Source organism: Polypterus senegalus, chromosome 1, assembly GCF_016835505.1.
Source record: "Polypterus senegalus isolate Bchr_013 chromosome 1, ASM1683550v1, whole genome shotgun sequence".
Taxonomy (NCBI): domain Eukaryota; kingdom Metazoa; phylum Chordata; class Cladistia; order Polypteriformes; family Polypteridae; genus Polypterus; species Polypterus senegalus.
This window is the reverse complement of record NC_053154.1, coordinates 323844410-323859270: the sequence shown is the minus strand read 5'-3', so window position 1 is coordinate 323859270 and position 14861 is coordinate 323844410. Positions and strand designations below refer to the sequence as shown.

At 38.9% G+C, this 14861-nt stretch overlaps 1 protein-coding gene across 1 annotated transcript in view; it reads left to right on the top strand.

Moving 5' to 3' along the window:
* shtn1 (shootin 1) overlaps positions 1–14373 on the top strand; it is a 283793-nt gene extending 269420 nt beyond the window's left edge. Inside the window, exons 10-13 of the mRNA XM_039737252.1 lie at positions 998–1151; positions 6404–6532; positions 6824–6912; positions 14287–14373. Coding sequence (XP_039593186.1) covers positions 998–1151; positions 6404–6532; positions 6824–6912; positions 14287–14289 — 375 coding nt within the window. The 3' untranslated portion in view covers positions 14290–14373. The remainder of the gene's footprint in view (positions 1–997; positions 1152–6403; positions 6533–6823; positions 6913–14286) is intronic.
* Positions 14374–14861: the final 488 nt, after the last annotated feature.

The window sequence follows — 14861 nt, the reverse complement described above, 5'->3', positions numbered from 1 at the left end:
GCACATCATAGAGACCGTATTGTATTGAGGCACAGATCTGGGGAAGGCTACAAAAAATGTCTGCAGCATTGAAGGCTCCTAAAAGCACAGTGGCCTCCCTGATTTTTTAAATGGAAGAAGTCTGGAACAACATTTACTTTTCCTAGAGCTGGCTGCCCTGCCAAGCTTATCAAATAGGAGAGAAGGGCCTTGGTAAGAGAGGTGAATCCAATGGGCACTCTGACTGAGCACTAGAGAGCCTGTGTGGCGGTGGGAGAGACTTTCAGAAGGACAACCCATCACTGTAACGGCACACTAATCGGGGCTTTATGGCAGAGTGGTCAGATGACATATGCAAGCCTGCTTGGATTTTGCATAAAGGCACCTAAAGGACTCTCAGACACACTAGAAACAAGATTCTCTGGTCTGATGAAACCAAGATTGAAATGTTTGTCCTCAATTCTGAACATCATTTCTGGAGGAAACCAGGTGTCACTCAACACCTACGCAGTACCATTCCAAAGGTGAAGCATGGCAGTGGCAGTATCATGCTGTTTGGATGTTTTTCAGAAGCGAGCTCTTGGAGACTAATCAGGGTTGAGGGCAATGGTAAATCCATAGCATTTTGGACCTCAGACTGGGCTGAAGGTTCACCTTCCAACAGAACAATGACCTTAAGCACAAAGCAAAGACAACACATGAGTGGCTTGGGGTCAGCTCTGTAAATTTTTTGTGTGGTGCAGACTTAGACCCAATCGAACATCTCCAGAGAGACCAGAAAAGCGTTGTCCTCTGATGGTTTTCATCCAGCCTGACAGATCTTGAGAGGATCTGCAGAGAAGAATGGCAGAAAATCCTATACACTACAGCTTCTTAATATTACTTTTATTTGAAGCAGACAGGTTTCAATATTTTCTTTTTGCTTTTGAGTGTGTCAATGTCAAATTCCTTTTTAATAGCCTACAGTTACATCTTCATTTCTCTCATATTAGTTGCTTAAGCTTTGATCTTCCAATAGGTAAAAGAATATGAGGAACAACTAAGAAGCTCTGACTTGAAGAAAGAGATTACCTTTTTGAAACGACAACTGGATATATTAGAGGAAAATAAGAAACAGTTTGAGGTGAGATGTCAAAAGTCAGAAGAGCAGGCCAGAAATCTGTCACACACAGGTAAATCTGTTCATTCATTTAATTAGTAAAATGTTGTAATTACTGTTACATTTATCATTATACAGTATAATGTATTTACTTTGTCCTCTTCACTTTAGAAATTTAAAAGCAACTAGAAATTAAATTCTTAAAAGCCTAATGTAAAAAGTTAATTTGCTTAAAGTTCATGCTGACTCGCTGGGATAGTGTAAAGAGACGTCGTATTAAATTACATATATGTGCTTGTTTGATATAGGTCAGGTTTGGTGTAATTCTTAGGTTTAATAGTGAATAGTGTAGAAGAACTGGATTCAAGACAAGATCTAAGAATCAATTATTTACACAAAAGTCTGTGATAATCTTTGACAAACTACAAACAAAGCATACTCACAGATGACTTTTAAAAAATTAAAAGATTAACAGTTATAACAATTTAGCTTTTAGCAGAACAAAAGAAAATCATAAAGGTCAGTTGTCTTCACTTGTTTGTAAAATTTCCTGTGCTTTCTTATAGTTGGAGTATAGTAGTAAAACACCAAAGTAACCAAACACAGTTTATTAGAAACTAGCAAAATACCCGCGCTTCGCAGCGGAGAAGTAGTGTGTTAAAGAAGTAAAGAAAAAGAAAAGGAAACATTTTGAAAATAACATAACAAATGATTGTCAAAGTAATTGTTTTGTGTATTTGGCGGCAGCGTCACAAAGTTGTTTTCAAATTATGTGTGTGTGTGTGTGTGTGTATATAATGTAGATAGGTGTGTGTGTGTGTGTGTATATAATGTAGATAGGGGTGTGTGTGTATATATATATATATAATATACATATACATACGTACATACAGACTGGTATATATATGTGTATATATATGTATGTGTCTATATGTGTGCGTATAGCTTTGGTCACTGAGTGCAAGGGGAAAAAAATAGAATGTAGTCTATAACTTATTAAACAGTAAAACATTAACGTTTGAAGAAGTAAAAATACATTGAGAACTACTTGAGTGGTTTTGGCTAAACTACATTTTAAAGACTGTGTAACACAACAGGTAAGTAGTACTAACAGCAGCTAAAATGTATATGGATCATCTCTCGGCAGTAGATCCCTTTTGAAAGGCTCTACACAATGGCTGTGGTATAGAAATTACATTTTCTATGTGAACGTCCAAATTTCTGCCTCTGGTAATGTGCCATACCGGCATTACCAGCAATTTAAAGAAAATCATTTTTGTGTCCTCTGCAGTGTTAAGAGAGAAAGGCTTTGGCTTGGGATAAAAGGAAAAAAGGTGTAAAGAAAGGAAACCTGCCTTTCTCTTTTATATAGTGTAGAGAGAGGTCTTCACTGACGATATGAGCGTCACGGTGGGTCTCATGTAGACTGGAGAGATGGCCCTGCCATTAACTGGCTGGGATGGCGCTGTCGGTCCTCCACTCCTGTGCGTGTCTTCATAATCCGACCTGACGACCTCATAATCGTATACGTGTAAAATAAAGTGCGAAGCGCCTTAATATTAGTTTGCCGTGGTCTAGAAATGGGATCCCGTGTTTACAGTTGTCTGGGCTATAGCTCATGGGAAGGAGGAAAAAAATTAAAAGTGTTTACTTTCACTTAAGGCAGAAGCGCAGTCAGCATCTCAAAGGCCGGCACGCTGCCCGACCTTAGTAGTATTTTTGCAGTGCAGGACATGCCACTTTTTGCAGACACGTTCACGTGATCAAAAGTCTCCGTGCTCTTTAGAGGTCTTGCTTTCTCTGCGTACTGCGTTCATAGTCAGTTCACGTGAGCCGCTCGGAGTACATGTATCGAAGCTTCTGAGCTGTGCCTGTGCTATCTCGTGCGATCTCGCGATGTCCACGGCTTTATTTAATGTTAGCTAAGACCCGGCACTTCAGAGTTTCTCGCTACAGCAATTTTAACTCCGTTACAAAGTGATTCAAAATCTCATTTATACCTCGTGTTTTCTCATTAAACTTGTATCTCGCTAATAAAGTATTCGGCGTTTTTCTTCAGCGCTCTTTGGGAGCTCTTCCTTCTTTTCTACGTACTGCTGTCACAGTCAGTTCACGTGATTACGTGGGAGGCGTGATGATGTCACACACAGCTTCACCCCCAATGGCCATCGAGCTAACGTCCATTACAGTAAATGGAGAAAAATAGGTTCCAGTTATGACCATTACACGTAGAATTTCTAAATGAAACCTGCCCAACTTTTGTAAGTAAGCTGTAAGGAATGAGCCTGCCAAATTTCAACCTTCTACCTACACGGGAAGTTGGAGAATTAGTGATGAGTGGGTGAGTGAGGGAGGGAGGGAGGGCTTTGCCTTTTATTAGAATAGATGTACACACTTACAGTCTTAATAAACATCCTAAAGACCCTTTGGTCAGTAGTAGTTTTATGTTCACTCCTGTTTATTGTCTAAGTTTGAAATTCTGTTACGATATATAATTAACAGAGTTTTTGACATGTATTACCCCATGACACCAACTGTTACAGCAGAGTTTTGATGAGTCAGTTCAGATCATGTCAGGTCAGGTTGATCATAAATGCACTGGTACAGCACGTTTCTGTTCCCACCACATGATGAAACAGCTCGGGATCCTAATTGGCAACCCCCATGTTGATACGTGGTCTAGTACCACCACCCCAAAACCCCAAAATGACCATCAATCTGCTGCAGCCAGGTGTTATGTGGGTATCCCCTTGTCCTGGTCCAGCCACTCAGGTCCTCAACAAAGAGGATTCTGTGAGCTGGATCACCCTCAGGGAATTGCGCCACAGGACTACAGTGCTGTAACTGACGCTCCCTCACAATGCAGGTAATATGCCTCATTCAGGACAGCTCATTTGACACAAAGTCAAGCAACGATTCTCAGAAGAAACACAGTACTGAAAGAGTCAAGTCTTCATCTCAGGTCACTGGATAGCATCCATGTCTTGGAACCATATAGCTAGACAGGAAGCACCAGGAATCTAAAGACTTGGGCTGTTCCATCAGCCACCCTGACTGCGGCTCTCCGAGGAACAGATTTGGATGTTCATAATGCTTTGATTCCTCTGTAAGCAGGAAGTGGGTCACTAGACCATAGATGGTGTGTCACTTGCCCACAGATTCCTCTAACAAACGCCTCGATATTTGCCCTCACAGTTTTGATCCCCAACAGGCCTGGCCCCATTGACTCTCTGGCAGTTTTGACTCTTCTGGGGATGTGGCTCCTGAGGGCCCATCATAATGCTAGTAGCCTTTCTCTTGGTGGCTACAGCAGAGCTACTCCCACGGAGAGCAGAAAGAGTTCTGTGAAGAGCTGCATGAAGTTTTTTTTTTACGGTGACTGGAGTACCAATCCTGCCACCAACCCCCAAGTTTTCCCTGCAAGTTGGAGGAAAATTTGCAGGGTGGATGCCGTCTGATATCCAGAACTTCAGGCAGTCATTAATCAAGTATTGAAAATGATTATTATATTTATGATTATGTTAGTTTTTCCAAATAGTTTTGAGCCCTTAAAAATGGGGGGACCATGTATAAAAAAACAATCTTTTGTAAATGGCTCATAAAATGTTTTTGTTAAACCCCTTGAATTAAAACTGCACGTTTACACTTAAGTCACATAATGATTGCTTCATTTCAAAGCCATTGTGGTGGCCCACAGTGCCAAAATTTTGGAAATTGTATGGCTATGCAACTCTTTAGTTTAGCAGCTCCTTCTCTTTGTTCTTTCTCAGTAGGTCTGTACATAAACCTCCATAAGTATTCATGTCCAAATCACTTTTGAAAATCCAACTTTTCTCTCTTCCATTTATATTATGTAATTGTTTTTTCCATAACAACTGATTAAAGTTGGGTTGTACCGTCAAGTTATATTCTTTACATGTATATCATTTTGGTTTTGTTTTTTTTTTTTTTGTGAGTATTTTCAAAGTTTAATTTCAGGGTTAACTCCTTGTAGCCATCCTAAGTTGTTTGAAGAGGCTCAAGTTCCCAAAACATTACATTGAATCTAAAGGGCTCAACAAATGTGTGGAAGGATGAATTATCTTACACTATACAGTACTTTATCTTGTTATTTTGGACTGTACTATTATTGAATTTTAAATGCACCTTCTGGTAATGTGCATTGTGAAATGCACTATTTAAAGTAAATGTTGATTAATTGACATTCCATTTCCTTTGACCATGATGTTCTGATACACAATATGTTTTTAAAAATGATTTCATACAAGATAGAGGAGAACCATCTGACTCGAACAACTTGTGCAGAAAACAGTGAAATTAAAACATGTGCCTTGCTTGTGGAAGAGAGACCTTAGATAAAATCTTTATAAAGTCAGTGAAGGCATCTTGGAAGGTCAGAACTATAGCTGACTGCAGTGAAGAAAGCACTTATAGAATGAGTGCTTATTTTACACTCATATACTCTCCTAAAATAAACTACCTGGGTTTGATAAGAAAGATGTAGGCGAGGCAGCAAGTTTGAGTGAGAAGTTTTGGAGCCATTTTGCCATACATTATGACAACATGATGCATTAATTGAGTTCTCACTTGTCTGCTGATTTTTGAATCACTAACAATCAAACTCAGAGCTATGCTCTTCTATATGGTAATTTCACAGCACCACCGTGAGTTTAATCACTGTCAAACCACAAAATACAAGCTATTAACTTAATAAAAATGATAGAGAAGCTGCACAATGAAACATTTATTTGATTTTTCTTGCATTTTCTCTTTTTCACATCTGTTTTGTTCAAAATTAACTCATTTAGCTTCCAGAAAATTATCACATTTTGCCTCCCACTATCATATTGAACTTTGCTGACAGAAAGTAGACATTTATTCATTTTATTTTGTCAGTTTTAAACTCCCAATGCTCATAGGCAAAGCTACGTTGTTTTACCCCAGGGGCATTCAAATTTTCACCCCCACCCCCCAAATACACCTAAAAATCTAGGCCCATGTGTGCACCAAAGGCCAAGCTACTGTACATGCAGCAGGTCTTCTGTCACCCCTTCAATAGCCTGAGACATACCATAGCATCTGAGTGCACTTTGTGTTTTAGAATGTATCAAACACAGCTACCAAGTCACCCTAGTATTCTCTCAACCACCATGAAGAGTGGGTTTCCTTCTACTTGGGAACAAAATGGTGCTGTCTGTGTTCACAAAGGACACTTTGTGAGTGGTATCTAGAAGAAATTATAGGTCATGCATAAAAATAAAGCTTGTTTCCTTGTGATGATTTTTTTCCAACTGCTTTTATCTTCTCCTTGTGTGTATGTTTTAGTGGAAGAACTGAAGAAGGAGCTCCGTCAGGCAGTCAATCCAATGCCACCCCCTGCTCCCCCACCCCGCCACCTCCCCCACCGCCACCTCCCCCACCCCCCGCATTTTCAGCTTTATCCAACCCACTCAGGTGAGTGTCCTTAGACCTTGTGGCTAAAGAATTTAATTGAGTAGCAACTCATATTCTTTACTGAACAATGTTTAATCATTCACAAAACTCATATTTTACTTAATTTGTAATACTCTTCCTCATTCACCTTTAGAACCAATCTGTTTTTGTGTGTGCATTTAAATTAAAACATACTTAATATGTTATGAAGCATAAGTCAAGGTAAAAACTGATTAAAATCAAAATCTTTTAGAATGGCAAATGTGTACAATCAAGCTTTCTATACAATGACTTCTCCTTTACTCTTAATAGCTCTCTCATGTCCATTATTCGCAAGAGGACACAACCTTGCAGCAATCTTTCCAAGACAGAAGGGGATAAAGCATTTCTTAAAGAATCAGGTTTGTAAATGCGAGGGGAGTGGTTTCCATGAGACCCTCACACTTACCCTTTCAATAAATGTCCAATTATGAAGACACTGAAAAATAATGCTCTAGTGAGAATATAGGCATTCTTTATTAACACTGTTAAAAACGCATTTGTTTGATGTGCAACCAGTTAGCTCCATACCATTAAAATAGATTTTATTTGAGTAATAAGTTACAGCATATTGAGCAATCACTGAATTGAAACAGTGAAGGACATTTTGCTACTATTTTTATTTAAACTTTTTTGGAAGTAGGGGAACTCTTTATATTTAGTATATATATTTAAAAATGTATATAAATATGTATGTGTATATATATATATATATATATATATATACAGTAAATATATATATATGTGTGTGCATGTGTATGTATATAAAAATAGATATATTCCTTTTATCTATTATAAAAGGAAATCCTGGGACAATAATTTCAGGTCCCGCGAGACAAGACTTTTTGCCAAGAGATTTTAACAAGTCCCACCCTCCTCTCAAACATTTACAACCATGTCGGAAATAAAAGACAAAGAGTAGAAGACAAACTAGAACATCGTAAAGAGGTTCAAAAACGTTGATGCGATAAACATGCAGAGCAGGTTAGAGATTATAAAAGTACTAAAATTTGAAAGTCTCGAAAAACTGATAGTAAAGATTGCATTAGCGCTAACAAACAGCGAAAAAAGAGATCAAATATATGGACTTAGGTGATATGACAAAAGTATGTAGATATTGTTTGGCTTTTAAACTTTAAATTGGAGACTTGTAGATTATGCAGTTTGTATTGCCATTAGGGAAAAGTAGTGTTTCTTCCCAATGAATAGTCCTATCTGCGAGAATTAAAAGATTTGTAGTTTGGTGAAAGTGAAATCCACATATGCGAGTGGCAGAGATGTGAAGTTACTGGTACGTAGCGCAGGCTGGGGTGTTAGCGAGCGAAGCAAGCAGGGGTCAAAGCCCCCTAGTATATATATATATATATATATATATATATATATATATAGTGACAGATAGAGGGCGCTATCGTCCTCTTGAACCCTCAGACAATATGTCAGACACCAGGTAAAAGTCCAATAATTATTTATTTGAACTATAATGCAGTGCACAAGTACCCTCCTTTCCACGATACTCATTAAATTCTCCACAAGACACATCCAACAATACAATCCTCCACTCCCAGACACGTTGCCACCCTTCCACCCAGCTCAGCTCCACGTCTGGGGATTTCCTATAGTCTCTTATAGTCCTTGACCCGGAAGTACTTCTGCTCCCTCAGTCCATATGACTTCCCAGAAATTCCGGGTCAGATCAAAACTCTCCTTCTTTATCCCGGAAGTACGTCATTCTCTCTGTCGCCTTGACTAAGATGTACTTCCGGGTTATAGGTGAAACCAAGGTCTCTGTGCCTTCCTGCAGCGTCCCCTGGATGTCCCCATGGTATCCAGCAGTGCTGTGATGAAAAACTCCACTGTCCATGATGCCCTGCTGGAACTCAGGGCACCTCTATGTTGCATGCAAGGCTCCACCTGCTGGCCTGGGGGTATTGGCCAGGATGAAAGGCCGGCCATATCCCACAATATATATATTGCGACACTAGAGGGCGCTGTTGCTCCTCCAGATAAAAAGCACTAAGAAGAATTTTTAATATTTTTCTTTGATAAAGTGCACAAGAGCACCATCACCACAATACACAATAATCAATAATAATAATACAATAAATCAATCCTCCACTCCCAGCAGCTCCATCACACTACCACCCAACTCCAGCTCAGCTTGCTGGGTTTCCCATAGTCCTTTAAATAGTCTTTGACCCGGAAGTGCTCCTGTCCTTTTGTCCATGTGATTCCATAGCACTTCCGGGTAAGATAAAGACTTATTATTTTCTTCAGCCAGGAAGTATTTCTGTTCTTCCGTCCCCGTGACTTGGGAGTACTTCCGGGCTATAGGGAAAATAAAACTCCTCGCGTCTTCCTGCAGTGTCCCACGATGGCGCCCACGGCACTCAGCAGGGCTGTGAAGCTGAACTCGATCTCCCATGGGGCCCTGCGGGAATTTGGGCCACCTCTATGCTGTAGGGAAGATGACATCTAACGGCCTGGATGTGTCGGCCGGGATGAGCTGCCGGCCGTCCCTCATAATATATATAACTAACTCATTCACACATAAAGCATTATGGATTACAAAACCAGTTCTCAAAAAAAACTCATCTGTTGTGTGTTTCATGTTGATAAAATAAGTAAATAATTCTTTATAAATGTTTAATTGGATTCTAGCCTCTTTTTGCATTATGAAGCAGCAATTCTTTGGCTCATCCCAAGGCTAACAGACCTTCCTTTATTATTTTTTTGCAGATTTTCTTTACACTACTGCATAAGTGTAAGACTATTATTTCAATAAAAGTTTCAGATTATCTGTTCTTCAGCACATTTAACTCAAATTAAAAAAATAACGGTCCCAGGGCAAAACCCAATGGAGTCCTTCAAATTACTTTGTCTGATTTATATTAATGAAATATGTTTTGGTACAGTTTGTAAACTTGTGAAATTCTCAAATGGCACTAAAATGGGAGGAATGGCAGACACTGAGGAGGCAACTAGAACATTTCAAGAAGACCTGGACAAGCTTCAGAATTAGGAGAACACCTGGAGAATGCAGTTTAATGTAGAAAAGTGAAAAGTGCTAAACATGGGCAAAAGGAATGTCAGTTATAAATACAAGCTGAGAGACATTGACCTATGAGAATCAACCTCTTAAAATGAATCAGGGCTTTATAAAATCATCTTCTTCAACTAAGAAATGAGCAGAACCTATTAAAAAGACAAATAAAATGTTAGGTTATATCATAGAAATGGTTGAATATAAATAAAGGGACGTTATACTCAGACTATATAATGCAGTAGTGAGACCACATCTGGAGTATTGTGCGCAATTCTGCTGACCACACTACAAGAAAGACTTAGCAGCACTTTAAACTGTGTAGAGGAGAGCAACCAAATGCATCTCAGGACTTAAGAACATGTCCTACTCCAACACACTCTGAGAGTTAAACCTGTTCATGTTTAAGCAGAGGAGACTGCATGGAGACCAAATCCAGATCTTCAAAATTTTCAAAGGCATTGATAAAATACAGTAGATCTAGCAGAATTGTTTCAGCTTAACAGTGAATTGAATGCTCAAGGACACCAGTGGACATTAAGGGGAAGTGTATTTAGAACTGAAGCCACGACATACTTCTTTACTCAAGAAGTTGTGGAAATTGTGAAAAAAACAACTAAAGGCATGTAGTTGAAGCCTAACCATTAACAACCTTTAAGAAGTATCTGGGTGAGATACTGGAATAGCTTATCAGTTAGAAAAACAAAATGAGCTTAATGGATTGAATAGTCTCCTTTCTTTTATCAGACTAGGGGTCTTTAGAAATCTTAGAGAGATTTCTTATATTCTCATTACTTAAATAATCAATTAAACCTTAATTTATGTAGAACCTTAATGCTTAAGCTACCCTAAATCCTGAGAATATATCCCCATTCCTTTGAAGGACAATAAATCCAATTAGAAAGTTGCCATTTTTTTCATGATTTTTTTTTTCATTAAGACTAACAACATAATTACTGATGAACTTCCTTCAGCAGAGCATATTAGAGTGTTTACGACACAGGTTAGTATCATTTCTGTACTGTGACTGGTGCAGAAGCTCAAATGGATGATATTAAGTAAATTGTAATTTATAAGGTGAGACTGATACCGAATGGCAACTACTTTTTCCAGTATATTGGAAAGAAAGGGTAAGTTTGAAATAGGCCCTGTGGACGGCAGTGGGCACTTCAGCTCCCCAAACACCCAACACAAACAGACTCAGACACAAATATAGCAAAGAAGAGAATTTTACTAGTGGGAAACTCTTACTGGCAAGTGTTTCCCCCCACAACAAACACAGTTACAATGCACATAGTATTAAAGCACTTTGCAACTCCTTGTCTTCTTCCTCTGTTTACCACTGGTCACTGCCTCCTCCACTCCTCCTCGCAAGTTTTGTTCATCAGGCAAACAGCTCCTTTTATCCAATCCCCAGAAGTGCTTCCGGTGATATGAAGCTGCAGCTCTGAAGCACTTCCGGGTGAGGTTGGAGCCTTCCAAAGAAGTGACTCACAAATCTTGCAGCTCCCTATGGTAGCCCTACAGGAACCCAACACTTCTACTCCCTGGAACTTCAACCCCCAGCATACCTTGTGGGCACCCATGCAGGGATCCAAGCCTGGGTTTGGTGCTATCTAGTGTGCTGGGGGAGACAAAGCCGTGTGTAAACTGTCTCCCCCTGTCCTTCCACCTTGAGAGCTTCCTGGCCGTGTAAGGACACCAGCTGTTCCTCATAGCCCATAATTGTAAAGAGTATGTGGGTCTGCAGGTGATATTTTCAGCTGATAACTGATGCTTTTAGTGCATCAGGAACTGTGCCAATGAGTAATGAAGTATTGATAATGCTAAGAATGAGTGCTGCCAGAACAGCCATTGAGCTTTTCACCAGTTTTGTTGGGACTGGGTCTAAAGAACAAGGTATTAGGTTTCATTGTACAAATTAAATGTATCTTTGAAATACACAGTATTTCCAGTATAAGGATAACCTTCAGTTAGCAAAGAATACACATTCAGCTTGTTGTGTCTTTTGTAGTGGAAGGAAGCAGGCAGCACTGCCTTTCTAAAATAAGAGTGAAAAAAAAATGAAAGCAAGCTGAACAGCCCAAACTGTGTTACACAAGGCCATAAACCTGATTTAAACTTTACCTCATGGCATGATTTGTGTCATAATTTTTACATTAATATAAGTAAATATATGCCTGCGGTTCCTGCCTTGATGTACTTCATGGTACTGTACAGTATTTGTTCACATAAAAAAAAATACATGTGAAAGTATGAAAAATAAATAGTGTGCTTCTTCCAAAATCACAGGTAAGATACTTTAAAAACCTATTAAACTCTGAATGAGGGTGCATGCTGGCTGCTATATCTACTGTACTCCAGCAGTTTTCTCAGATAAAAACAGATTTTCATTTCACTGCAGAGTCTGCACATATAAGACTTTGTGTACTGCTGGCATCAAAAAGATATGACCACTTTGAAGTCAAAATTACCATTACTTTTAACCATTAACATGCACATAGACACCCAGCTCAAAAGTGGATATGCTACCAAAATGCATGGTACAAAGTTCTACTGGAAAAAGATTAGTAGCTGCTGGTAAAGCAGTTTGTAAAGGCAGGGTGACAAAAGTAGATCATCTGTTCCAATGTTTGGCAGCATAGAAAGCCAGGATATAAAGAATGAACAATTTATATTCATTATTTTTTATTTATTTTGTTATTTCTAGTTTTCAATCAAAAGTAAAAGTCCCATATTTCATTAAACTGAAAAAAGCCATGTGCCAAGTAAAGGTGTGTTCTGAAAAAAACTAAATTACAGTATAGACCTCATTTAACTATGCTCAGTCCCTCACTGTAAACATTTGTCTGAAACATAAAATGTAACAGCATCCTGTTCTTTATAATGATGTGTATACCTAATAAATATAAATTGTATGGGATGGCTGGCAGTTTATCCCGGCCAGTACCCTCAGGCCGCTAAAGTCCTTCCTGCAACATGGAGGTGCCCCAAATTTCCACAGGGCATCATGGACAATGAAGTTCGACTTCACAGCCCTGCTGGATACCGTGGGGCTGCCAGGGAATGCTGCAGGGAGGCACGCATGTTTCTATTATAGCCCGGAAGTACTCCCTAGTCATGGGGACGGAAGAAATTAAGTACTTCCGGGCTGCAGAAAAGAAGAAGTTTTCATCTGACCTGGAAGTACTATTGAATCATGGACTGAAGGACAGAAGCACTTCCGGGTCACAAACTATGTAAAGGACTGTGGCAAACCCAGCAGACTGAGCCAGAGTTGGGAGGGAGTGTGACAGAGCTGCTGGGTGGAGAGGAGGATTATTGTTGTGATTTAGTGATTATTGTTGAGTATTTTTGTGTATTGTGGAGGTGGAGGTGCTTTGTGCACCTTAAGAAAATAATTACATTTATTTCTTTTATTTTTACGCGTTGTCTGCGGGTTTGGAGGAGCAACAGCACCCCCTACTGTCACAAAACATATATCTTTAATATTTACAATTAGATTAAGAAGCAAAAGAAGATTAAGAGGACACATGATTAAAGTGTTTAAAATTATGAGAGGTGTTATTCCAGTGGATAGAGACTGTGAGTTTAAAATGAGTTTATCAAGAACACAGGAACACAGTTGTAAACTTGTTAAGGGTAAAGTTTGCATAAACATTAGGAGGTTTTTCTTTACACAGAGAACCACGTGGAATAAGTGACCATGTAGTGTGGTAGACAGTGGGACTTTAGGGACCTTCAAAACTCAACTTGATGTTATTTTGTAAGAATTAAGTGGATAGGATGGGCCAGCTTTGTTAGGCTGAATAGCACTAGAATCCCTGAAGCTTACGATTTTTTTCTTTATCCCTGACCTCCTTAAATTTCCCTGACATACTGCCAAGAAGCTTGTAGCTCCTTATCACTGCACTAATAGGCCGCTTTTGTTTTGCAAATGTGTGGATTAGTAGAATGCAACTTGCTACACCCCGTAGCCCCCATTCAGGCTTTTACTTTGTACCAACTGATAGTTGGGCTTCAGCAACGTGTCTATTGAGCAATTCCTTTATCTTCAGTTTTATTCTTGAATAAAAGCATACTTGTTTTGTTACACCTTTCATGAAAGTGTTTATTGGATGTTTTGGCTTCAGTCTTCACACATCAAACACTTCACATCAACATTATAATGTAACATAGGAAAACATTTTCTGTCTTTATTACTATAACATATGGAAACATATTTCCTTTTAGCTGTGTTCTTAGCATTTCTAGGCTGATGACATTTCCTCTGTCATCTTATATTCACATAGTTCGCTGTAGACATGGAACACACATGAAATGTATGTATTTCAAATCACATTATCTCATTACCTATATAATTCCTTACAGCTGCATCGCCAGATAAACTCTTCAGCACAGGCTTCAGCTGTGAGGATTGCATCATGGTGATGCCTTCATCTGATTGAATCTTTTGTTTTTGTTTGCAAAACAAAAGATGGCTATTAGTGCAGTGATAAGGACCTACAAACTTCTTGGCGTATGTCAGGGAAATTTGAGGAGGTTTGGGACCACGAACAAAATTGTAAGCTTCAGGCACACTAGTAGCAATTTCATAACAGTTTCTCTGCATACTTGACAGCATTTTTATCGTAAATGTTTGCTTGTTACGTTAATCACTTGTTCATTAATTTATTTTTTCTTTCTTCATTCATAGTAACAGGAGGCAGTCAAGATCAATTCAGAAAGCAGGCAATTGATGAAATGATGGACAGGATCAAAAAGGGAGTTCACCTTCGACCTACAAACCCAGAAAGATTAAATCCGCCTCAGGTTGGCAGTTTGCTTTATATTGTTTTTCATTGAACTGTATTCTTTTTATTTTTTAAAGCTCCTTGTGGTAGTTATTGGTAGTTATTATTGGAAAAGGTTTAATTTGAAAGACACCCCTAAACTACTTCCTGTATAGTCTGCAGCTCTACCCACATGCAGCTTGACATCTAAAGAGCACATATTTTTATTTGCCAGTATCTCTGTTTCTTCTCATCTTCAATTCTATTGAAGGTATCTAAAATTTATCTTTATAATTTCAGCATGCAGAACCTCTCACACACTTTGTAGAAACAACATTTTTGTTTACAGATTTGCTCTCACACCATTCCATCTTTAATGAGCTTGCTTCCAACAGCCTGTACATTAAAGAGTATTCCCACAACCAGTCTCCTTGTTGATATCACATATCTGTTCTTCTAAGAATTGGCTTCCAACTAGAGAGCAACTTATCATTCTCCT